The following is a 26,460-nucleotide window of genomic DNA, read 5'->3' on the forward strand; positions in this document are numbered from 1 at the left end:
TGATACAGTCCAGGGAATTCTCCAGGCCAGAATCCTGCAGTGGGTATCCTTTCCCTTCTCCAGGGGATCTTCCCAACTCAGAGATCGAATCCAGGTCTCCCGCATTGCAGGTGGATTCTTTACCAGATGAGACACCAGGGAAGCCCAAGACTACTGGAGTGGGTAGTCTATCCCTTCTCTAGGGGATTGTCCCGACCCAGGAATCAAACCAGGGTGTCCTGAATTGCAGGTGGATTCTTTACCAGTTGAGACACCAGGGAATCCCCACAGGGCAGCTGATTAACTGAGAGACAAGATGCTGAGGCAAGGAATAGGACTTTATTCGGAAAGCCGGCTGACCAAGAAGATGGCAAACAAATGTCTGAAAATAACCATCTTATGGGGGGTCTGGAGGCCAGATTCTTTTTATAGAACAGAGAGGGAGAGGAGGTGAACAAATAAAGTAAAAAGGCCATTAAGTTTGCAAATATCTCCTGGAATGGCAAGCCCAGGAAAGGGATGTGTTAATTTCTTCCTTCCTCCCATCCACAGGTGGACAGCATCTGAAAAAAGGCATTTTAACAGTCAGGCAGAGGAGCAGGATTCTTGGTATGAGCAGCCGTTATGTATGATTATAATAATAAAAGCAACAGAAAACAAATCAGAAACAGTTCCAACCCAAATCAGGATTGGCTCATCCCTGCCACAGCCTGAGAACTCTGTGGGTGACACAGAGTTACCTGCCCCCTCCACTGTGTGCAGGGAGGGGGGCTCTTCTCCTCTGTTCTGTCTCATGAGCAATCAAACGCTGGCTGTGCCCCACTATGTTGTTTCATGACCTCCTGATGGGGCTTGCCAGCTACTTGGAAAACACTGTTCTTTGGGGTTTCCACCTTCACTCAGTGAGGCATCCAGGGCAGCCCCGGGATGGACAGGGACTTGGGGAGTGGACCCAAGCAGCAGGAAGCCTCACTGAGTATCTCTGAAATACTATCAGGTTTAAGAGAATCCGGCTTTGGAATTAGTCTGGGGTTGCCCTTACTCCTTGGGAGAAAAGTTATGACCAACCTAGATAGCATATTGAAAAGCAGAGACGTTACTTTGCCAACAAAGGTCCATCTAGTCAAGGCTATGGTTTTTCCAGTGGTCATGTATGGATGTGAGAGTTGGATTGTGAAGAAAGCTGAACGCCAAAGAATTGATGCCTTTGAACTGTGGTGTTGGAGAAGACTCTTGAGAGTCCCTTGGACTGCAAGGAGATCCAACCAGTCCATTCTAAATGAGATCCGTCCTGGGTGTTCTTTGGAAGGAATGATGCTAAAGCTGAAACTCCAGTACTTTGGCCACCTCAGGTGAAAAGTTAACTCACTGGAAAAGACTCTGATGCTGGGAGGGATTGGGGGCAGGAGAAGAACGGGATGACAGAGGATGAGATGGCTGGATGGCATCACTGACTCGATGGACGTAAGTCTGAGTGAACTCCGGGAGTTGGTGATGGACAGGGAGGCCTGGTGTGCTGTGCTTCATGGGGTCGCAAAGAGTCGGACATGGCTGAGCGACTGAACTGAACTGGGCTTCCCTGGTGGCTCAGATGGTAAAGAATCTGTCTGCAATGTAGGAGACCTGGGTTTGATCCCTGAGTCAGGAAGGTCTCCTGGAGAAAAAAGTGGCAACACACTCCAGTATTCTTGCCTGGAGAATTCCCATGGATGGAGGAGCCTGGCAGGCTACAGTCCACGGGATCGTAGAGTCAGACACATGCATGACTGAATAACTAACACTGCTTTAACCTTTGGTGAGCCCGACTGAGGGTGTGTCACACTTGGTGTGGTCTGCCCTTCTAAGGAAGACAGATTCTGCAGAATCAGGAGGAGTTCTCTGAAGGCGTCCAAGTGGGTGGGGTGGACTGGGATGGTGACTGCTGGCTGTCCTTAGCTTTGCTGGCTGTAGGGGCAGCGCTGGAGCTGGTCGGGGTGTTGCAGAGAAGCCAATTCTGACTCCATGTTGGAAACATTTTTAGACTTGCTTTAAGTTGCTTTTGTTATTATAATTATACACAATAGCCTGCCTCTGAGGACCCTGCACTTCTGCCAGACTCTAAATTAAAGTGTCCTTGTTCAGCCCATAGAAATAATCTGTCCCCGCCCACCTGTGAATAACTTCAACAAAAAGAAAAGATTAACATACCCCTTTCAAAGGCTCTCATTTCTGGAGATGTTTTACAAGACTGAAGACCCTTTCACTTTACTTCCCCACTGCCTCTTCCTCTCTGCTCTGCCTTTTGACTTCAGATTCTGATTGCTTCTCTCACAGGCTCTGTAAAAGAACCTGGCATCTAAGCCCCCACAAAATGGTTATTTGGAGACGTGAGTTGGCCATCTTCTTGGTCAGTCTGCTTTGGCTTTCCAAATAAAGTCCTATTCCTTGCCTCAACACCTCCTCTCTCATTGGCCTGTCCTGCAGCAAGCAGAGTGTGAGCCTGGACTCAGGAAACAGGCTTGACTGGGTTCATCTGTATGTTTTAGAAATGGCTGGAGACAACTTGTTTCCAGGTGTCACATTTACCAGGTTCTAACTTAACAGAAGGAAAGTTATGACCAACCTAGATAGTATATTGAAAAGCAGAGATACTACTTTGCCAACAAAGGTCCGTCTAGTCAAGGCTATGGTTTTTCCAGTGGTCATGTATGGATGTGAGAGTTGGACTATGAAGAAAGCTGAGCGCTGAAGAATTGATGCTTTTGAACTGTGGTATTGGAGAAGACTCTTGAGAGTCCCTTGGACTGCAAGGAGATCCAACCAGTCCATCCTAAAGGAGCTCAGCCCTGGGATTTCTTTGGAAGGACTGATGGTAAAGCTGAAACTCCAATACTTTGGCCACCTCAGGTGAGAAGTTAACTCACTGGAAAAGACCCTGATGCTGGGAGGGATTGGGGTCAGGAGAAGAACGGGATGACAGAGGATGAGATGGCTGGATGGCATCACCGACTCGATGGACATGAGTTTGAGTGAACTCCGGGAGTTGGTGATGGACAGGGAGGCCTGGTGTGCTGTGCTTCATGGGGTCGCAAAGAGTCGGACACGACTGAGCGACTGAACTGAACTGAACAGATTGTTAAGTCCTTGGTGTTTGGTTTTCTGGCTCAAGTGCAGCCTGTTGGAAAGAAAAGGACTTCATCTCGCAGGGATAGCAGGCCACTGCGTGCACTCCCCAGAGGCCTGGGGCTCCTGGGGGGGCGGGGCGGTGGGGTGCCTCCCAGGTCCCCTAGTGACAGGACTGGCAGGACCGCCTGCGCTGGCTGGAGGCCGGGAGGCAGTTCCGCTGCCTCAGCCGGTGGCTCTGAATGAATGAGTCATTTCCTCCCGCCCTCCCGGGCGCTACTAGGACCAGGCGAGTCCCAGAGTGAACCCGGGCCAGAGAGACCCAGGGGACCACCTTTGGCCTGTGGGGCCCACTCTCATCCCCAGCCCAACGCTAGCTCCACACCGGTAACTCTGGCACTCGCCCCAGACAATCCGCCTGCCCCACGCTTGCACTCGGGGTGGGTTCCCGCAGATACCCTGGCTCCGGCCGGAGCGGTGACCTCGGGGGGGTCACCTCTGTCCCCTAAGTCTCTGCTGTCAGGAGGGGAAGAAGCCGCAGGGAGGTGTCGTGGGCGGGACGAGTGGCTTAATGAGTAAGCGGTTGGTCTCCGGTCACTCGCCGTCGCCCGCTGCGCAGCAGGAAACCCGCCGGGGGTGGGGCGGGGGCGCCGGGATGGGAGGAGCTGCGGGCCGGCGGGTGGGGACCCCCGGGAGGCCTGACTCCACCAGCTCCCCAGTACCTCCCGGCACAGGTCGGGCAGTCTCTGCGCGGGGAGCTTCGGTGGCCGGAGTCCAGTTTTCGGGAATCACCCTGCCGGTAAGGCGACTCGGTGCGAGGACGCAGGGCCATCGGCGGGGAGGGTGCGCGGGTACGATGTGCCGGGAGAGCGCACGGGGAGCGAGTGCGCGGAGCGAGCGCGGGGAGGGCGTGCTCCGAGGGTGTGCGGGGAGGATGCTCCGGGAGGAGGTGCGGGGAGACCGTGCGGGGAGACCGTGCGAGGAGGACGTGACAGGAGGGTGTGCGGGGAGGGCGCGCGCAGAGGAAGTGCGGGGAGGATGTTCCGGGAAGGTGTGCTGAGAGAGCGCGCGCGGAGGACGTGACAGGAGGGTGTGCGGGGAGGGCGCGCGCGGAGAATGTGACAGGAGGGTGTGTGGGGAGGATGCTCCGGGAGGATGTGCGGGGAGGACGTGACGGGAGAGCGCGCGGGGAGGACGTGACGGGAGAGCGCGCGGGGAGGACATGACGGGAAAGTGTGCGGGGAGGATGTGCGGGACGGAGGGCGCTCATCTTTGCCTCCGCCGTTGGGGTGTCGGGGCTCCGCCAAGATGCTGGGTCCACCCGGTGCATGAGATGCGCAGTCCAAACCGAACGAGATAGGTCCCGGGACACCTGGAGCGTCCCCTTCTCGCGAGGGGCGACGTTTTGGAGAAAGACTGTTACCAGACCTTCAGAGTTAAAATGAACCCAAGTGTGTGCGTTGAGCCAACAGATTAAGTGTCACAGCGTAAAATACTGGCGTCAAGGTGTCCGGCAGGTCAAAAGAGAAAACTTCACAGTTAAAGTACCTGACAAATATGATTTGCACCGGGGAGCGGGTCTGTTTGCAGCTCTTGAAAGCGGCCGGTTGCTTTTAAGACGGGCGTGTGGGGGCGCCTCCCCAGCTCTGGGGTCTGGGCGTGTCCAGGTAAGTCAGAGTCCCCGCCCGCAGCCTTCTCCTACCCGCTCTTTCCCAGCCCTGGCCGTCTTTCGCTTTCCTCGCCAGAGGTCGGCTCTGCCCTGGGCAGTTCCCGGCTGATGGTGACTTGCAGAGAAACCCCCTCTGAAATCCAGGCTGGAATGGGGCCATATCCTGTTAGCTGGCTCCAGGCGTAGTGACTCTGCGCTCTGAACTCTTCGGCTGTTTTCCGTCCTCCCGGCTGCCTCTCCGTCCCCTTGCCCTGGTCTCCCTTCGCAAGTCTTACCCCCCCTTGCTGTGTTTCCGGGTCAGAGACCTTTGATTCCATTCATTGGCTGTGACCCTGGCTTTTAAAAGATTTGCACTTTCCCTGAATAGAAAGAACCATCGCCCAGTGGGTTTCCCACCCTGACAACCCCTCCCAGGACTGCCTTGCCTTTCTCTCGGGCTGCCTGACTCTTAGCAGAGGGCCCCCTCTCCCACTTCTGGGTCAATTCCACCCCCCTCCTCCGGCCCCACCTTTCAGAGGCCAAACTGACCTTTTAGTTGTCTTTCTGCATTCGCTTGAAGACTGCAGACTAATTCAAACAGGTTTATCAGACATGAATTATATTTTTTATTCCAGTACTCTCAACTCTGGTAGGCATTGAAGTAGCACTTTAGTTGAAACAAAGTAGTTATTCTTTACATTGGCTTTTGTCCAAGTGAACTTTCTCATTGTCCTAAAATTAAAAAATTTTTTTAAACAGAACAAATATACAACAAGAAAGTGAAACTTTCAGTTTTTCTGCTTCCTAAAGATAAAGGGCTTCCCTCATAGCTCAGTCAGTAAAGAATGCAATGCAGGAGACCTGAGTTTGATCCCTGGGTCCGGAAGATCCTCTGGAGAAGGAAATGGCAATCCACTCCAGTACTCTTGCCTGGAAAATCCCATGGACAGAGGAGCCTGATGGGCTACAGTCCATGGAGCCACAAGAGTCAGACACGACTTAGCAACTAAACCATGAAAGACAAACCCTGAACATCTTTCTTGTCTCCCCTCCCTCCTTCCTCTCATATACACACACATTTGCTTTTGAAATATGTTCATTCAAAAAAAATATATAAACGTTTACACACTAATCTATATGCCCAAAGTAATCCGCCTGTCTGAGTTGGATTAAATAGGTTAAAACTAAAATAAAACAGAACAACAACAAACACAAAACAAGAAAACCAAAACCAGCTGCCAGCTGGAGGGCTTTTTGATTTTGCAAGTTGGATTTAGCAGAGCTAGAGTGAGGACCCAGTTAAGGAAGTGGTGCTGGTGGTTTAGTCGCTAAGTCGTGTCTGACTCTTGCAACCCCATGGACTGTAGCCCACCAGGCCCCTCTGTCCATGGGATTCTCCAGGCAAGAATACTGGAGTGGGTTGCTATTTCTTTCTCCAGGGGATCTTCCCGACCCAGGAATAGAACCTAGATCTCCTGCACTGCAGGCAGATTCTTTACCAACTGATCTCTGAGGGAAGCCCCTGTAAGGAAGGGGTGGGGTCAAACTAGGTTACATCCTGTCTCACAGAAGAACAACAGGCAGTGGAGAAATGGAAACACTCTCTGGACAGCCCTCAGTTAGGAACCAGAGTGTGAATTTCAGAACCTTTGCATTCTCTGCACTGATGGTTGGCAAGAAGGTGACTGATAGCCTCCTGTATCTCATGTGGAAATGTTGCCAAGCTCTTGGCTCCCACTCCACCAATGCTGAATAGAAAGATGGAGACAGTTTGGAGGAAATAGAAGTGACTTTATTCCCGTTTGCTGGGCAAGGGGGAGAACATAGCAGGCTAGCACCTCAAGTACTATGCCCCGCTTCTAGCGGAACCGAGAGACTTTAGAGCCTGAGTCTCATCGTCTAGGATAGATGATAAGGCTCACAGTGATGAAGGTCTTGCCTTCTTGCATTATTTCAAAACAGTCACAGCTGGCAACAGGCTGCCTGGTAATTGGGTCCATTTGTCTCTGGGTTATGAGCTTCCCTGGTGGCTCAGCTGGTAAAGAATCTGCCAACAATGTGGGAGACCTGGGTTCAATTCCTGGGTTGGGAAGACCCCTTGTAGAAACGGAAAGGCTACCCACTCCAGTATTCTGGCCTGGAGAATTCCATGGACTGTATATTCCAGTTAGTCAGTCATTCAGTTCAGTCACTCAATCATGTCTGACTCTTTGCGACCCCATGGACTACAGCACACAAGGCCTCCCTGTCCATCACCAACTCCCGGAGTTTACTCAAACTCATGTCCATCGAGTCGGTGATGCCATCCAGCCATCTCATCCTCTGTTGTTCCCTTCTCCTCCTGCCCTCAATCTTTCCCAGCATAAGGGTCTTTTCCAACCAGTCAGTTATTTGCATCAGCTAGCCAAAATATTGGAGTTTTCAGCTTCAGCATCAGTCCTTCCAATGAATATTCAGGACTGAGCTCCTTTAGGACTGACTGGTTGGATCTCCTTGCAGTCCAAGGGACTCTCAAGAGTCTTCTCCAACACCACAGTTCAAAAGCATCAATTCATCAGCGCTCAGCTTTCCTTATAGTCCAACATTCACATCCATACATGACCACTGGGAAAACCATAGCTTTGACTAGATGGACCTTTGTCGGCAAAGTAATGTGTCTGCTTTTTAATATGCTGCCTAGATTGGTCATAACTTTTCTTCCAAGGAGCAAGCATCTTTTAATTTCATGACTGCAGTGATTTTGGAGCCCAAGAAAATAAAGTCTCTCATTGTTTCCCCATCTATTTGCCATGAAGTGATGGGACCTAATGTCATGATCTTAGTTTTTTGAATGTTGAGTTTTAAGACAACTTTTTCACTTGGTTTTTTCACTTTCATCAAGAGGCTCTTTAGTTCTTTGATTTCTTCCATAAGGGTGGTATCATCCACATATCTGAGGTTATTGATGTTTCTCCCAGCAATCTTGATTCCAGCTTGTGCTTCACCCAACCCAGCATTTCTCATGATGTCTTCTGCATATTAGTTAAACAAGCAGGTGACAATATACAGCCTTGACAGACTCCTTTACCAATTTGGAACCAGTCTGTTGTTCCACGTCCAGTTCTAACTGTTGCTTCCGGACCTGCATACAGATTTCTCAGGAGGCTGGTCAGGTGGTCTGGTATTCCTGTCTCTAAGGCTTTGGCATAGTCAATAAAGTAGAAGTAGATGTTTTTCTGGAATTCTCTTGCTTTTTCGATAATCCAACTGATGTTGGCAATTTGATTTGTGGTTCCTCTGCCTTTTCTAAATCCAGCTTGAACATCTGGAAGTTCACGGTTCAGGTACTGTTGAAGCCTGGCTTGGAGAATTTTGAGCATTACTTTACTAGCATGCTGCTGCTGCTGCTGCTGCTAAGTCACTTCAGTCGTGTCTGACTCTGTGTGACCTCATAGACGGCAGCCCACCAGGCTCCCCCGTCCCTGGGATTCTCCAGGCAAGAACACTGGAGTAGGTTGCCATTTCCTTCTCCAATGCATGAAAGTGAAAAGTGAATGTGAAGTCACTCAGTCGTGTCCGACTCTTTGCGACCCCATGGACTGCAGCCTACCAGGCTCCTCTGTCCATGGGATTTTCCAGGCAAGAACACTGGAGTAAGTTGCCATTTCCTTCTCCAATGCATGAAAGTGAAAAGTGAATGTGAAGTCGCTCAGTCGTGTCCAACTATTTGCGGCCACATGGACTGCAGCCCACCAGGCTCCTCTGTCCATGGGATTTTCCAGGCAAGAGTACTGGGATGGGGTGCCATCATGTGGTAGTTTGAGCATTCTTTGGCATTGCCCTTCTTTGGGATTGGAATGAAAACTGACCTTTTCCATTCCTGTGACCACTGCTGAGTTGTCCAAATTTGCTGGAGTATTGAGTGCAGCACTTTTCACAGCATCATCTTTTTAGGATTTGAAATAGCTCAACTGGAATTCCATCACCTTCACTAGCTTTGTGCCCATCTTTGCATGAAATGTCCCCTTGGTATCACTAGTTTTCTTGAAGAGATCTCTAGACTTTCCCATTCTGTTGTTTTCCTCTATTTCTTTGCATTGATCACTGAGGAAGGCTTTCCTATCTCTCCTTGCTATTCTTTGGAACTCTGCATTTAAATGGGTATATCTTTCCTTTTTTCCTTTGCCTTTGCTTGTCTTCTTTTCATGGCTATTTGTAAGGCCTCCTCAGACAGCCGTTTTGCTTTTTTGCATTTCTTTTTCTTGGGGATGGTCATGATCCCTGCCTCCTGTACAATGCCATGAACCTCCATCCATAGTTCATCAGGCACTCTGTCTATCAGATCTAGTCCCTTAAATCTATTTCTCACTTCCACTGTATATTCGTAAGGGATTTGATTTAGGTTGTACCTGAATGGTCTAGTGGTTTTCCCTACTTTCTTCAATTTAAGTCTGAATTTGGTAATAAGGAGTTCATGATCTGAGCCACAGTCAGCTTCCAGTCTTGTTTTTGCTGACTGTATAGAGCTTCTCCATCTTTGTCTGGAAAGAATATAATCAGTCTGATTTCGGTGTTGACCACCTGGTGAACGTCCATGTGTAGAGTTATATCTTGTGTTGTTGGAAGAGGGTGTTTGCTATGACCAGTGTGTTCTTTTGGCAAAACTCTGTTAGCCTTTGCCCTGCTTCATTCTGTACTCCAAGGCCAAATTTTCCTGTTACTCCAGATATTTCTTGACTTCCTACTGTATAGTCCACGGGGTCAGAAAGAGTTGGACACAACTGAGCGACTTTCACTTTCAGTTTATTGGCCTGCAACTGTCTTTCTGCAATGCAGAAAGCTACAAGGGTTGATGTATTGCACGGGAGCGCAGGGAATGTAAGCACCTGCAGGCCGTAGTTTATGGAGTTAAGGGTGGTAAGTTGGCTTTGTGAAGTAGAAATCTCGTTACAGGCAGCACAGATTCTCTGCAGTTAAAGTAGAGCCAGGAGTGATGAACTCTTTCGGCACTCTGCTTCCTCTCTAGCCTGTTCACTGCTCCCTTTACTTTCCTTGTTCTCAGGAGAGAAAAACTTCCTATCTATTTTTGCTACAATAGAAACAAAGAGTAGTTCTGAGCAATTAATGATTTTAAAAAGAACAAAAAGGGAGGGAACCAGCAACCCTTTTCAGGCACGAGAAGTCACTGTAGCAAAGACCAGAAAGCAGTCATAAAGACCCCAGTTCTGTTCCAGAGGTAAAGATCATCCTGGTGAATATTCTTGAGCTGTTTTGCTCAAACCCACTCAAGGGCTCAACCAGCAGATGAGCCTCAGGAATGGTGATGCTGACCTGTGCTGACCCCCGAGATGTGCTCAGCAGGTGCCTAGATCTTGTCAACCTAAAGCGGATTTAGGAAGGGGGCCCCTTCCAGGGCCCGAGAGTGGGCTCTTGTCTAGAACTCAGAAATGAATTGTGCTAGGAGATGCGCATGCTGACAGAGCAAGAAACTTTCTTTATTGGGAAGGGGCGCCTGGCCGGAGAGCGGCAGGGTAAGGGAGGGAACCCAGGAGAGCTACTCTGCTGGATGGCTCCTAGTCTCGGGTTTTATGGTGATAGGTTTAGTTTCTGGGGTGTCTTTGGCCAGTCATTCTGACTCAGAGTCCTTCCTGGTGGTGCACGCCTTGCTCACCCAAGATGGATTCCAATGAGAAGGATTCTGGGAGGTCGGTGGGAGATGTGGGGTCGCCTTTGATCTTTCCTGAATTCTTCTGGTGGGTGGTGTTTGTTCTTTGTACCTTACCAGGACCTCCTGTCAGAAAATAACTCTCGGCAGATGGTTACTGTGGTGCCTGGCCAGCAGGAGCAGTTTCCATCTGTTTCTCCTAACAGTGACTTTGCCTCTTAGTGCTAAACTCTCTGCTCTTCGGGCAAGATTGCTGCTGGTTTTGCACATACACAGGATGCTGGAGTGTGTTATCCACTGGGCAAGGGCACCTAGGACTCCACTCTACAGGGAAGGTCACACATGCCCTATGGTGAACACACGTGCCCTTTGGTGAACACACGTGCACCCTTGGCTTAGGCCATCCCATTCTGCTACTGGGGGAGACAGCGCTTTGAGGGCTAACTCCCTGTCTCTTTGCTTGTTACCAGTAGTAAACGCTCCTGCTTTAACCAAAGGCTCCTGGTGTGTTCAGAGGTTCCGCACCCCTGCCACTGGGTCCATTGAGTCTCCTAGCAGTCGGCAAAGAGTCGACATTACTGAGACAACGACAATCAGGAACCCTCCTGCTCACAGCAAAGCTGGGACCTGCGAGCCCAGAGCCAGGTTCTGAGGTCTCTGGGAGGCAGGACCTCTGGGCTTGGAATCTAGTGGAACCCTCCTGTTTAGAGAACAGAGGTTTCCTAGAAAGTGAGAGGGGCCGTCTTCAGAACACCTGCAGCCCTTGGGACAATGTTAGAAGAAATGTTTTCTAAAACTGACTCCAGGACAACCACATCCTCAGGTGCAGGGTCTAACCCATGGAGCCCGCCCTGCTGTGGGAAAGCCATCAGCTCTTCTGGAAGCCCTGTACCAGCTGACCATACTGGACCACTGACCAGTGAGCATACTATCACCCTGAGCCCTGCTGACCCTAGTTAGATCAGACCTGTGAATGACAAGAGTTGAAAGTCAGTGCTTCCCCAGCAACCGATCCCTAATTCCTACCTTCTCCTTATCCACAAGCACTTCCACCTTGGGTGATGCCTGTGGGCATCTTGTATGGGAAGCCGGCGCCTCTGATGAAACATTCAGGTTGGTACATCATGTGGCCTTCCTTCCCTGCAAATCCACTGGACACAGGCATCCCTTACAGCTTCATCTGAATGCCACCTTCCAGCCCTTAGGATTCACCTCCTGGATCCAGGATGCACCAAACTTTCCTGTTGTGATTGCATCTCTGCTCACCCTCTGTGCACAGATCACATGTTGGGGAAGAAAAACTTCTATCCATTTAGATTCTATTCTTGTTGTTGTTCAGTTGCTAAGTCTTCCGCATAGAAGTTAAATAAAGAAAGTGAAAGTGAAGTCACTCAGTCATGTCTGACTTTGCGACCCCACAGACTGTTGCCTACCAAGCTCCTCTGTCCATGGGATTTTCCAGGTAATAGTACTGGAGTGGATTGCCATTTCCTTCTCCAGGGGATCTTCCCAACCCAGGGATCAAACCCAGGTCTCCCGCATTGTAGGCAGATGCTTTACCATTTGAGCCACCAGGGAAGTCGTTAAATAAGCAGGGTGACAATATACAGCCTTGATGTACTCCTTTCCCAAATTTGAACCAGTTCATTGTTGCATGTCTGGTTCTAACCGTTGCTTCTTGAACTGCATACAGGTTTCTGAGGAGACAGGTAAGATGGTTTGGTATTCCCATCTCTTTAAGAATTTTCCACAGTTTGTTGTGATCCACACGGTCAAAGGTTTTAGCATAGTGAGTGAAGCAGAAGTAGCTGCTTTTCTGGAATTCTCTTGCTTTTTCTATGATCCAACAGATGGCAATTTGATCTCTGGTTCCTCTGCTTTTTCTAATCCTACCTGGTACATCTGGAAGTTCTCAGTTCATGTACTGCTGAAGCCTTGCTTGAAGGATTTTGAGCATTACCTTGCTAGCATGTGAAATGAGCACAATTGTAAGGTAGTTTGAACATTCTTTGGCATTGCCCTTCTTTGGGCAATGATTCTATTCTTGGAGACTGCAAATTAAAAAGACAGGTTACCAAGAGAACAGACCGACTTGAATTTACATGTGTATGGGAGAATTCAGAGAAAAATGCAATCTTAGGAGGTGGTTAGAATCCGGGGCTTACATACCATCTTAATGGAGGTGGGGAGAGGCAGAGAGGCACTTGGGAGAAAAAATGCCTTCTTAGAAGAGGGTGGGGCAGGAAGGGCACTTATGCAAACACTGAGGAGAATTCAGAGACAAATGCAGTCTTAGGAGGTGGTTAGAATCCGGGGCTTACATACCATCTTAATGGAGGTGGGGAGAGGCAGAGAGGCACTTGGGAGAGAAAATGCCTTCTTAGAAGAGGGTGGGGCAGGAAGGGCACTTATGCAAACACCGAGGACCTTGGAGAGAGAAGTGGTCACTTGAGAGAGATGAGCAATAAGACAGGACAATATCTGTTTGGGTTTTTTCAGAGAAGAGGAGATTAGTTTTTTCTAGGAGGGGTAGTGACACGTTTGGAAAGTCCCAAGGTTCAGGCATGTAAGGGCTTTGAGGACCTCAAAGTCTTGAGAACAGAATAGTTGTTAGGTAACAATGGCTTATTCTGGAGCCCTTTGTGTGGATCTCATATGAAAGCCTCTGACTGCCATTCACTGCGCCCAAGATTTCAGAGCCCCCAGTCACCTCCAGGATGGGGTCACGTTGGTGGTGACACCTGGCCGCCCTTGCGCCTGGTCCCGGGCCAGCGCCCAAGTTACCCCTCTCCACCCCGAGCCTGCTGAGCTGCTTGGCTCTGCATCCTCCACATGTCTCATGGGTTCAGGTCTCCTCGCTGTGAATACTGTTTGTCCTGTCCTCTCTCGGCTGCATCTTTCCTGGCTATTTCGAGGAATCCGGGATCATTAAGAAATAACTCGTTCCTCACGTTGAACTAGAGAAGTTTGTGCCTTTACCTGGCTCTCCCTAGGCCAACAGGCATTGGAGTTCATGTTCACACATGTTTACTACACTGGACTCAGAGTCCTGCATCTTGTCCTCTCTCTATACACACAACACGTGCTGATACAAACCTTAACAGGTACACCTGTTGGTGATTTTACTTGAATGACTAATGAGTGCAATTCTTAGCACCTTCTCCTATCTTACAGATAAATAGGAAGGCATTGTAGTTGTTCAGTTGCTAAGTTGTGTCCAACTCTTTGTGACCCCATGGACTGCCGCACACCAGACTTCACCATCTCCTGGAGTTTGCTCAAGCTCATGTTCACTTAGTTGGTGATGATATCCAACTATCTCATCCTCTGTTACCCCCTTCTCCTGCCTTCAATTTTTCCCAGCATCAGGGTCTTCTCTATGAGTCTGCTCTTCGAATCAGGTGGCCAAAGTATTGGAGTTATAGCTTTATCATCAGTCCTTCCAATGAATATTCAGGGTTGATTTCCTTTAGGATTGACTTGCTTGATCTCTTGACTGTCCAAGGGACTCTGAAGAGTCTTGTCCAACACCACAGTTGGGAAGCATCAGTTCTTCAGCACTCAGCCTGTTTTATGGTTCAGCTCACATTTGTACATGACTATTGGAAAAACCATAGCTTTGACTATATGGACTTTTGTCAGCAAAGTGATGTCTCTGCTATTTAATATGCTGTTTAGGTTTGTCATAGCTTTCCTTCCAAGAAGGAAGCATCTTTTAATTCCATGGCTGCAGTCACTGTCCACAGTGATTTTGGAGCCCAAGAAAATAATCAGGCTTTAGTATAGTGAGTGAAGCAGAAGTAGATGTTTTTTCTGGAATTCTCTTGCTTTTTCTATGACCCAGTGAATGTTGGCAATTTGATCTCTGTTCCTCTGCCACTTCTAAATCCATCTTGTACATCTGGAAGTTCTCTATTTACGTACTGCTGAAGCCTAGCTTGAAGGGTTTTGAGCATTACCTTGCTAGCATGTGAAATGAACACAATTGTATGGTAGTTTGAATCTTCTTTGGCTTTGCCCTTCTTTGGGATGAAAGCTGCTGACTTTTTCCAGTCCCATGGTCATTTCTGGGTTTTCCAAATTTGCTTTCATATTGAGTGCAGAACTTTAACAGCATCATCTTTTAGAGTTTTAAATAGTTCATCTAGAATTCTATCACCTCCACTAGGTTTGTTTGTAGTAATGTTTCCTAAGGCCCACTTGACTTCACACACCAGGATGTCTGGCTCTAGGTGAGTGACCAAACCATCATGGTTATCTGGGTCATTAAAATCTTTTTTGTATTGTTCTGTTTATTCTTGCCACCTCTTAATATCTTCTGCTTCTGTTAGGTCCTTGCCATTTCTGTCCTTTATTGAGCCCATCTTTGGATGAAATATTCCCTTGCTATCTCCAATTGTCTTGAGATCTATAGTCTTTCCAATTCTATTGTTTTCCTCTACTTTGCATTGTTCACTTAAGGGTTTCTTATCTCTCTTCTCTGGAACTCTGCATTCAGATGGGTATAGCTTTCCCTTCCTCCCTTGCCTTTTGCTTCTGAGTTACTAAAAAGGTGAAGTAAAAGTATGAGGCAAGCACCTGAATCCCCCCTGACATTTCCGCTCCGGCCACAGCTGTACTGGGTGAACAGGGGTGGGCAGCACCGGGTGGCACCTTTTGTGGGTGGACAGCACTGTGGTGCTGATTCAGTGCTAGCGTTTCTCTGCCATGGAGGAAATGAAGTGGGTGCCACACAAGTATTGACCTGGGGTGATGCCCAGGCTGAACGTCAGTTGTACAACATCAAGGGTGTGTCCTTAGGAAATACATAAGCATATTGTCTGTTGGAAGAAACAGGTGCATGATAGCATTAATTCAGTACAGCAAATGAAAAAGCAGTTGTCAAAAATGTTCCCTAAATTCTCCGAATGAGCTTACCTATGATGACTTCTAGTTACACTGCACAAGGACTTCCCTGGTGACTCAGATGGTAAAGACTCCCTGCAATGCAGGAGATGTGGGTTCTATCCCTGGGTTGGGGAGATCTGGAGAAGGAAATGGCAACCCACTGCAGTATTCTTGCCTGGAAAATCCCATGGGCAGAGGAGCCTGGCAGGCTACAGTCCATAGTGTTGCAAAGAGTCGGACAGGACTGTGAGACTTAAACTTCCAACGCTCTTTAAGTTGTGACCTGAGTTGAACCAACTGCAGTGCACCCTGGTGGGCTCCCTCTCTCTTTGTCTGCATTAACCCCAGGGGGACAGACTTTGGCCTCGATGGTGAAGGACCTATTTTCTGATTCCTTTGATGGCTGGAAAAAAATAATGCATCTTCTTGACAAAAAATAAAACACCACCACACAACTTAAAAGTTGGGAATTAAGTTTTGTTTGATGGACTTACTGAGGACTTAGGTCTGGGGAACAGCCTTTCAGGTAGCTGTGAGGAATGCTCCAAAGAGATAAGAGTGGACCCAGGATATATAGGAGTTCTGCTGAGAGCAAAACAAAAGCCAGACGTTTAAGTTGAACATCAGAAGATTACAGCCAATCGCAGAAACCAGACATCTCAAGTTAATGATCTCAGCGCTTTTCTATGTATGGGAAGATGTAAGAGGCTGGGCTTCTTGAAATCATTCACCTGATGTTCATCTTAACCACCTAGGGCCAACATCTTGTTTTTCTCCATCCTGAGTTTCCTGGGGTGCACCATGGGGATGGCTGCCTTGGCTGAGGACTTGGTGGAGGCAACATTGTTTACAGCAGTGACTGGTGACATCCTTTTACCCACAAGCTTCACATACACATTAAAAGATTTGTTTATTTGGCTGCACCAGGTCTTAGCTGCAGCCTGTGGGATGGAGTTCCCCAACCAGGGCCCCTGCATGGGGAGCTCGAAGTCTTTGCCACTGGGCCACGGGGAGTCCCCTATACATTTTTATTAACTTGAAATTTTCTTCTGAACTTCCACCTTCACATGGTTCCCTGATTGGTTATTCTTACGCATCACCAGGGTCTCCTTTTACAGAAGTGGGGCGCTCACTTTGTTGGTGGCCTGCAGAATAAGGGTGAGTCTGAGTGAACAACCAGTCTGCCTGTGACAGCGGTGTGGCTCTTGGACCCCGTCTGTTCCAGCTGGTCTGAGGGCAAGTGAATTGAGAGAGGGGAGGGACTTCCTTCACCCCCTCCCCATCTTTGACCTTTCACTGGGTGAGTGGGGTAGCCATATCATTTATCCTCCACACCCAGCTCCTTCTGAGAGTGACATACGGCTCTGGTGGTTGTACCAGGATTCCTTAGGCAAACATGCATGCATGCTCACTCCACCTGAACATCTTAAGATATTTAGTGAGGAAATTACCAGTTACAACATTGCAAAGGCTGTAATCTTCTCTGCACAAAGTTGGTTAAATAAAGCTTTCTTGTCGGTAAAGCCAGGACCTGGCCCCAGGAGGAGTTGTCTTGGGGGTGGGGAGCTCACAGCCTGGAGGGGAACACCTGTCAGGCACTAAACTGAGTCTAGGAAGCCTACCACACTTCAGGAAGGAGCTGAGGTCCAGGGTGGCAGAGGGCAAGGATAAGACAGAGAAAATGCATGCTCTGCTTCAGAGGGAAGCAAAGAACTGGGCTAGAGAGTAACACTAGCAAGTCCAGACAGGATGCCTTCTCTGTGGCTAAGTTTCAATTCCTGGAAAATAGGGATGGATTCTCCCTGAGGACTCCTGGGCTACCCTCTGAACTCTGTGATTCAGCTGCCGCCCTGTGGGAAGGCACCTCTCACCCTTCCTCTTTCCCATACCCGCCTCCCCCATACCACCCCCAGAGGAAGAGCTGGCAGACCAGAGGGGGCAGATTGCAGGAGGAGGTGACTGACTCTCCATGACCCTCTGCCCGACTTCATCTCTCAGGGGACAGTGAGGGCCAATAAGGAAGGCTGTGGGCTGGTGCTCCGGAAGACGTGTCTGCACTTACTACAGACAATGAGATGGATCCCAGAGGGGCGGTAGCTGCTGCCTGCAGGGTGCACGTGACGAGAGTGGTGTTTCCTGGATGCCAGGCTTCTTCAGAAACTGGGCTGTCTGCGTCTCATTTCATCCATCTGCCTGCTGGATGCTGTAAAGGCAAACTATGCCCTTAAGAGTTTGATCACTGAGCACAATTCTGATTTGTTTTCCCCACACCATCAAGCAGTTCTCCACACCAGCTCCTACACCATCAGGGAGTCCTACAGTTGGACTCAGTTCTGACACTGTCTACCTGGGGACAGTGTCAGACTCCACAGGCTAGGGGCTCAGTCCAACAAGACTGTCCACCTTCCCCAACCCCAAGCCCTGCACTCCCATCACAAGTCTGGGTTGTCACCTGGCTATGGATGAGAGGTTCCCAACAACCACCCTGCCCTGCCCAACTTGGGTACAATCAATTTGTGATGGACTCAGGCTGCTGGGCTTCCCAGGTGGCACCAGGTTTAAAGAACCCGCCTGCCAATGCAGAAGACCTAGAAGACACAGATTCGATCCCTGGGTCAGGAAAATCCTCTGCAGGAGGGCACAGCAACACGCTCCAGTATTGTCTGGAAAATTCCATGGGCAGAGGAACCTAGCGGGCTACAGTCCATAGGGTTGCAAAGAGTCAGAGATGACTGAAGTGACTTAGCACGCATACATGCACAGGCTGGCAATTCCTGAGAAGCGTCCTATAAATGCTAAGGGAGGATGAAGTCCAGGTGAGGAGAGACAAGGTAACTCTCCAGAAAAATCTGTGCCCCAGACCCAATTATGATAATATTCTTTGGTCTTAAGCATTTTCTAAAAATGGTCAAAATTTAACTGTGTAACAGCAGCCATCGATCCTTTTCTCCAAAAGGAGACCTTCTGGGTTTTCGCTTGGTGGGTTTGGTTTTCTGATAAGTGGCTGGTGGGGTTCCAGGTTGAGAGCCTGAGCTGGGGGTGCTGGCGGTGGCTCCATGCAGAATCCACTCACCGTGTTCACCTCTGGCAGATCCTCAGGCTCAGCGCTGCAGTGTCAGTAAGATAACTCTGGTTACCTCTCATGGCCTTCCCTTCTTCCCGCTCTGAGTTGGAGCAGGGCGGTGGTTGATCCATACCTGCCCCAGGTCCTTCCCTTCCCTCCATGGCAGGCTCTGGAGAGCTGCTGCCTTTGCTTGTTCCCTTCCTGCCCTGAGCTGGAGGAGAGTTAAGATTCTAGAAGGATGAGGCAGCCCGGTGTAGTCCGCTGGGTCAGGGCTGTCTTGCCCCAGGGATTGCATGAGACGCCAGCCCACACTCTGGGTATATTTCCTCCAGCTGCTCTCTAAAATTAGCAGCCTTCCTGGTTGTTACGTGCTGGCATGTGATGCAGAAATGTAGGATTCCTCTCGAAGGCGCTGGCCTTCCACAGGTTAACGTGGCCTTGCTGACTGAGCGACAGTGGTTCCTATTGGGAGGATTAACTAGTGTTCAAATAATTAAGCAAGGAGCCCACTGGACCGTGGTGGCTCTAATGCTGAGGCAGCCCGTGTCAGCAAACTGAAATCTAAGCGATAAATGCCTCAAGGCTGCAAATTCAAAACAATACGAACAACCATCACACACAGCCATCTGGGCCTCTTGCTGCGGCCGTCAGTCACCTACTCTCTTTGCTCCCACCTTCTCTCCGTGGGTCGCTCTCCAGCTCCCTGGGTGACCACGGACTGCGATCGCTGTGCCCTCAGATGAACTCCTAAAATGTTCACTATTACCTTCTCACAGACTCTGCCGTCTTCTCCTAGGGTCCTGCCTCAGCTGAGGGAATGGCCTCCACCGCGGCTGAAACGGAGAAGCCGGAAGATCACAAGTAAGGTGACCTGCGTGCTGCCTGGCCTAGGCTGGTGGGGATGACCTCGAGCCCACAGGAGCTGAGGCGTGTGGACACTTTGGTTCTTGGGTCTGAGGCCGAGCGGGGTCTGGGGGACTGAACGCTGGGTTGGCTGGCAGCTGAGCTGGCTGAGAACGCCTGGCACCTGGTGCCGGGCACAGCTTGCAGCCTTGGAGTGTTTGTCCCTCAAGGATTCAAGCGCTCAGACCTGTATCCGGTGGGGTTTCCTTACTCCCGGACACTCTTTGTTTTTTTTTTTTTTTTTGGTGAGCTAAATTTTATCTGGGGCAAAAAGAGGACTGCAGCCTGGAAGGCAGCCTCAGATAGCTCTGAGAGGCCACTCCAAAGAGGCCGTTGGGGAAGGTCAATACATAAGATTTCGGGGAAGGGGGAGCTCAATGCAATCCAATGATTACTTTATAAGAAGCTTTCTCCTCTTGGACACTTTCTGAGTCACAGTCCCTGCTGCCCTCCCAGCTCTCTTGGTTCTGACTTTCAAACACTTTCCTTATTTCTTTCCAGTTGTTCATTATCCACTGTATGATTCACATGGCCACTCTTTTATGTATATTAGTGCATTGCTGGTACTGATGAAAAAAAATTAATAGTCAATATGAGAAAAAAAAGGAAAATTATATTCCAGTTAGCCTGAGAATTATAACCCAGGAGATGGCTTTTCAAAAAGCTCTAAGGACTGTTTTGCCCAAAAGAGGTCAACGGTTTTGAGACAAAGTGTAGTAACATCAAATGGTGTATTACTGGGGCTCCTCAGGTGGTGCTTGTGGTAAAGAATCCACCTGCCAGTGCAGGAGATGTCCGAAACGGGTTCAATCTCTGGGTCGGGAAGATCCCCTGGAGAAGGGCATGGCAACCTCCTCTGGTACTCTTGCCTGGAGAATCCCATGGTCAGAGGAGTCTGGCAGGCTATAGTCCATAGGGTCACAAAGAGTCACGACTGAAGAGACTTAGCATGCCTGCATGCACGCACACACGACATATTACTGACAGTTTACACAATCCAGATACACGTCCACAGAGCAGTGAGTCATGGGTTGTCATGACCCCTCACAAGATTAAGGAGGAAGATGACAGCTAAAAAATTTATGGCGTTTTGATTCCACTTGTTTGACTTAGTATGAATAGAATGCTAGATTTGTAATTTATGTATCAATGGCACCCTACTCCAATAATCTTGCCTGGAAAACCCCATGGACAGAGGAGCCTGTTGGGCTGCAGTCCATGGGGTCGCTAAGAGTCGGACATGACTGAGCGACTTCACTTTCACTTTTCACTTCCATGCACTGGAAAAGGAAATGGCAACCCACTCTGGTGTTCTTGCCTAGAGAATCCCAGGGACGGGGGAGCCTGGTGGGCTGCCGTCTATGGGGTCGCACAGAGTCGCACAGACACGACTGAAGTGACTTAGCAGCAGCAGCATTCACTCAAAACTTTGATATAGTTCCGTGTATTTTGGCATCGGTATTACTGCTAAATGTCTAGAAAGTTTGTTACCTTGGTGATTTAAAAAAAATTTAAATGAGGCTTGAAAGTTCTAATTCAATTTTGAGAATATGAAGAAATACTATGTTATTAAAAAATATCTAGGAAACGTGTTATACAGTATTGTTAACTAAAGTAGAGATTTTGTTTAAATCTAACAAAATTTTATGCTAGTGTCCATTGTTTTCATCCCTTATTCAAGATTCATGTGTTCAGTTGCACTGAGCAGCTTCAGCTGCATGCAACAAATTCTGGTAAATTCTCTTTTCATTTTTATTCTGTTACAAATATTTTCTAATTTTCCATTTTATGGTTTCTTAGATACACACATCATTTAAAATGAACATTTAATTTCCAAATACATGGGATTTTTAAAGTATCTTTGCTATTAATTTCTCATTAAATGCTTTCTTCTCTGCAATCAGCCCCTGTGTTTCTTTAGTCTCCTAACTTTATTGAGACTTCCAATGGCTAAGTCAAAGATCTCTGTCGGTAAATGTCACATTGCACTTGAAAATGTGGGTTATTTTGAAATATCTTTTGATACTAATTTCTAACATAATTCCACAGTAATAAGAGAACAGACTCTGTATGATTTCAATACTTTTAGACCTAAAGGCCATCCAGTAAGAGAGGAGAAACCCACCAAGTTAACCTAGGAGTACTGGACAGAGGTAATTGGCCACGAACTCAGCAATTAGTTTGACTTTTGAAACTTAAAAATGACTGAGCCCAAGGAAGAAATACTTCTGGTTTATAAGCAAAAGTGTGAGCAATTATTAAAGTAATTAGCTTACAGGCCTGGTCTGGCATCTTGGATCAGATGTCTACTTCAGATATCATAATTTTCTTGTCCTGGTCTGGCAGTATTAATCTTAATCAAAGTCTAAGGAAGCCTAATAGAGTCCCTTCCAAAAGTCCTTTATCTGATGTCTTTCCCACATGTATAATCCCCTGGTTGCAGGCCATGGTACATGTGATCTTCGTTCAAAGATAGATTACTGTAATAAGCTTCAGAAACAAACTGTACCATAATGTAGCACAGCAACAAGGAGTCATCTGAGAAATGCATCCTAGTCAGTAAATACAGACCTCAATTAGTAATTATTAATTAATTTTATTACCTGATAAAGCTGATGAGAAGGGAAGAGTTTCCAATTTCTGGAGAGATCAGGTAGAAAAGATAACTGTCTGAATTGTACTTACTAACGTGTAATTTACCAAATTTCTGTAATTAGCTTGAGGGGAAGAGTTTCCCTGTGTCTGGAAAACAGGTCCAGTGGTTAGGACTCTGAGCCTCCAGTGAAGGGGTCACGTGTTCAATCCCTGGTTGGGAAACTAAGGTCCCATAAGCTGCTAAGCAAGGCAAAAAACAAAATGAGCAACTCCCCCCATCAAAAAAGTAAATAAATAAAAACCACCGACCAGGAAGTGAATCCAAGTCCTGGTAGTTAAAGTGCCAAGTCCCAACCACTGGACTGCTAGGGAATTACCAGAAAGTTCTTGCTGTGGAATCTTTTTGAAGATGAAGCGGTCTGTAAATGACAAATGACTTAAAAAGGCAAGGTTAAAGGTCTGATTACATTGTATTTGGTAAAGAAACTTGGCTATTTCTGTGACATACAAAATTTTAACATAATAACTACAATTATGATTATAAACATTATCAGGATGTACCAGATTCTAAGGAGTGGCATATAATTTCTAGAACATGTATATTAGTAATACTTAACCCACACAATGTAACCTAAGAATATTTACCACGACAATGCTGCCCATGTAATTTAACATACCAAATAAGCCTCATGAGTTTAATTTTACTCTCTCTGAGATGCTTCAGGGGTCCTTTCTGAAGAATCCCAAAGTCAACCTCAGGGAGAATTTGGGAAGTCTGTCAAAATAGTAAAAAAGTTTTAAAACACTTGGTCAAATAGGACCTTAGGTCACTGTGGAACAATACTTAATTCACTTAACCAAAGTGAGAGCACAATCTTTCAAAAGCAAATACAGCTCACCTGAAAGGCAAAGACGTACAATCCAGTAGGGAAAACGGCTTGATATTCCAAGAGAACTTTATTTTTTAAACATTAAAAAAAAATACGTATTCATTTTTCACTTATTTAACTGCATTGCATCTTAGTTGTGGCATGTTGGGAGCTAGTTCCCTGACCAGTGATCGAATCTGGACCCCCTACATTGGGAGCGCAGCATCTTAGCCACTGGACCACCAGGAACGTCCCTCCAAGAAAACTTTATTCTCTTAGCACAGAGAGAAAACCAAGCTTCAGTTTCGTATCAATTACTCTTAGTAACAAAATATATTTAATTGAATTCAGTCCTCACTATACATAAAACTCTTTTCTCAGGATTCCCTTCTAAGAAGGGCTCCTTGGTTCTCTTCTTGGAGGTTCCTCAGGAGGTCCTCTGGAGCCTCACACAGGTTGGTCACCTGCTCACGTCCTAATCCCACATGGACACCTGCCCTTTCCTTCCTTCCCTGCAGAGTCTTTGGCCCATTTTCAATTTTGGGGGCTGCCCCGGGAATGGCGCTTGCAGAGATAACTTTACTTGAAATAGTAGGGTCCTGAGTGCTTCCTATCATTGACAGCCAAACACACCCTGTCCCCACTGTCCTCTCCCTGACCTCTGCCCCCAAGTTGAGGACCCTGGGGGCTGATGGAGTGGGGATACTATGAAATAAAGGCTGGAGAAGGGGACCTGGGCACCAGGTGAGGTGCAGTGACCCCTCCTTTGGTTTCAGAGTCCCTTCCTCATCTGCCAGCCCCTTTTTTAGAAAATGTTTATTTGTATTTATTTGGCTGTGCTGAATCTTAGTTGCAGCACGTGAGATCTGTCTTAGTTGGCACATGCAGGATCTCATTACCTGACCAGGGATTGAAGCCCAGGCCCTCTGCATTGGGAGCATGGAGTCTTAGCCACTTGCTCACCAGGGAAGTCTCTCTGCCTGTTTCTTGACCATGCGACCCTAGACATCTGGGCCAGTTTGTCCAATAGCCATGTTTTTCCCTCCCTGCTGATAAACCCCTGGAATCATAAGTCAGGTTTCATTCCTTTTGCATGCCACCCATTTCTTTTACAGAGTAGGTGCTCAACGAATATTTGTTAAATAAAGTGACAGAATAAAGGAAGATACAGTCAAGTTTGAAACTGTGTGTAGGCTAGAGGAACAGTTTTCCATTAATATGTCTTTTACTTGTTATTTTAAAATCCTTTTTAAAAATGGAGTACAATCTTTAAAAAATTGAATCACTATGGTAGACCTGACTCTATTACAACACTGCGGGTCAATTAAGCCTCAGTAACAAAAGTAAGTCTGGGCTTGTTCTGTTCGCTATTATGTCTCCAGAATTACACCCTATTTCCTTCTCTTCCTGGAATGAAAGAGGAAAGAAAGCTTTCGTATTTTGAAATAAGTGACAAAGTTGTTTGGTCACATCCTGTTTTGTCAGTTCCGATGCTTGCCTAGTAACGCTTCTGTTTGTAGTCTGTCTTGTGAACATCCTGAAGGAGGCCAAGAACCATAATTGTAGTAAAACAATTACCTTTAAAGGAGCTTCAGATGCTGTGATTGTGTTGCGACTTCAGAATTTCAGCTTGGCCTGGAGATTCAGAAGGCATTCAGGGAAAGCTTGGGATTTGTCCCCGCTGGATTTGGTCCCCTGGAAAGAGACCCCCTGCCCCAGGAGGGTGGGCTTGGCTGGGACTGGTTGGGGTCCAGCACAGACTGTGGCTTGGGCAGGTGGCCTCTTCTGAGTAAGACTCTCCCATCTCTGCCCCAGGGCCGTCCTGCGAGCCAGCCATCAGCACCTCCCCTTTAGAAAAAGATCTGTCTCTCTTTAGTATTTTGTTTGCGTCTTTAAAATTTTTTTTAATTTTTTTCACTTGATAATTTTTATTGACATGTCTTAACACAAAAAATAATGCATTTGCATTGCAGAAAAATGTTTACCTCTTTTTGTATTGCTTCTTGACACTGTTGGGCTGTGAATTAACTTGGATGCCATTCTAAGGAAATAGGAGGGAAATGTGAGAAGGGAAAGGAAGAAGTGATGAGATGCAGAAAACAGAGGAGCAAACACCTTTGGTCTAGAGCCTGGTCTAGAGCGAGGACCAGTGGATGCCAGGAAAACAGGGGCTAGAGACAGCAGAGGAGGTGGCCTGGGTCAGTCGCATTGTGGTGTTTACAAATCCCAGGACGCTTAGACCTTCTCCTGGATGTTTTTTTCTCACAGTTAGATTGAGAAGGAAATGTGATCAGTGGGTTCTGAGCAGAAAGTCTGACTCAGAAGGAAGAAATAGAAGGTCCTAACTGCTGTGAACTGGGGCCCCGTGCTGCCTCCCTCTTTGCCCCTGGCACTGGGCAGCACACTTGTGTTTGGGATCTGGAAGGCACAGGTGTAGAAGGAGGTGTGTCTAAGGCTGCAGATGCAATCTAGACCTCGGCATCATGTTTAAAAATAAAGTTTTATTGGAACACATCCATACCCATTTGCATGTTGTCTGTGGCCACTTTGATGTGACAACAGCAGGGTTGAGAAGAGGTGATGGAGCCCATATGACCTTCAGGGGAAAAAATATTTACCATTTGGTCTTTTTTGGGAAATGTTTGCTGACCCCTACTGCCAGCTAGCAGTGTACCGTCCAAGAGAAATACAATGCAAACCACACAAAGTTTCAAGCAGCTGCAGAGAAAAAAACAAAATGAAAAGATGTCTTTTCTCATCACTCTCTTTTGATGGTTGTACCAGCTAAGTGCTGGCTAATGGCAAGGAAAGGAAAAGGAAAGGCGTCAGATTGGAAAAGCCATCTCTGAGTGGGAGGATTATAGGCCATTTTTTTACTTTTATTTCCATGCATATTTCCTGTGATAAGTATATTATTTTTAACACAAAGCCACATTTATATGTTGAGTGAGCTTGAGTTGGGTAGCAACTGGCTACACTCTTTATAGAGTGAATTGGCATTTTGAGCTTTGTATACCATTCGGTGCTCTTGTGAGTTCTGTCTGATCACCCTCCAAAACCAGCCCTGGAAGTGAAGAGGGGGTGAAGGGGAGGAGTGGGGGGAACTCAGATGGAGCAGAAGCCTCTGTAGGTTGGGGTTGTCCCGCTGCTGGGTTCCACGTGCCTCTCTGGCACAGAGCGCCTCAGTGGTCCAGTTGGCCACTGGACACTGGTTCTGTAAACTGTCTCCTTTCCTGTTTTGGGCAGTGACTTGGTGCAGCTTTGCAATCCCCACATAGCAGCAATGAAGGAAGACATCCTCTACCACTTCAGCCTCAGCACTAGCACGCACGATTTCCCAGCCATGTTTGGAGATGTGAAGGTAAAATGCTCAGGGCTTTCAATTCTTGGAATTTGTCCTAAGATCACTAATATTCTTAAAGCTTCATTGAGAGACTAGAAAAGAGCAGACATTAAATCTTTTCTGGGGGACTGAGGGATAACGAGGAGGAGCAGTCACCATGTCTGCTTGCTGTCTGTCATTTAAGATGCACATCGATTTGTTGAGCTGCTTCCTTCAATGACTTAACCTGCTGAATGCAGCTTCCAGGCTCCCCTCGTCCGGAGCCTGAAGTGCCTGGGTCCAGAATTGTCCTCATAGAGGACTTTTAAAGTGGACTAAAGTTTAGGATTCTAAACTGAAACAGGCCGCTGACCCTAGATCCAGGGCTGCCTCATGGGATCATAAGGTCATGACCAGGTTATGTCCCACTGGCCACCTGGTTCTTTC

General features: G+C 47.6%; 1 protein-coding gene across 4 annotated transcripts in view; it reads left to right on the forward strand.

Annotated features, from left to right (window-relative positions):
- The first annotated feature begins 3,312 nt into the window (after window positions 1-3,312).
- UPP1 (uridine phosphorylase 1) overlaps window positions 3,313-26,460 on the forward strand; it is a 28,696-nt gene continuing 5,548 nt past the window's right edge. Inside the window, exons 1-3 of one of the 4 annotated variants that reach the window (XM_086398600.1) lie at window positions 3,313-3,521; window positions 19,121-19,185; window positions 25,934-26,052. In XM_086398600.1, the coding sequence (XP_086254726.1) occupies window positions 3,328-3,521; window positions 19,121-19,185; window positions 25,934-26,052 (378 nt within the window). In that variant the 5' untranslated portion in view covers window positions 3,313-3,327. Of the gene's footprint in view, window positions 3,522-3,808; window positions 3,881-19,120; window positions 19,186-25,933; window positions 26,053-26,460 lie in introns of those variants that run through there. The other 3 variants (XM_086398596.1, XM_086398599.1, XM_086398595.1) reach the window with 3 other exon arrangements.

Source organism: Bos grunniens, chromosome 4 (assembly GCF_055505025.1).
Source record: "Bos grunniens cultivar Pamir isolate PY7600 chromosome 4, Bosgru_T2T1.0, whole genome shotgun sequence".
Classification (NCBI taxonomy): Eukaryota; Metazoa; Chordata; class Mammalia; order Artiodactyla; family Bovidae; genus Bos; species Bos grunniens.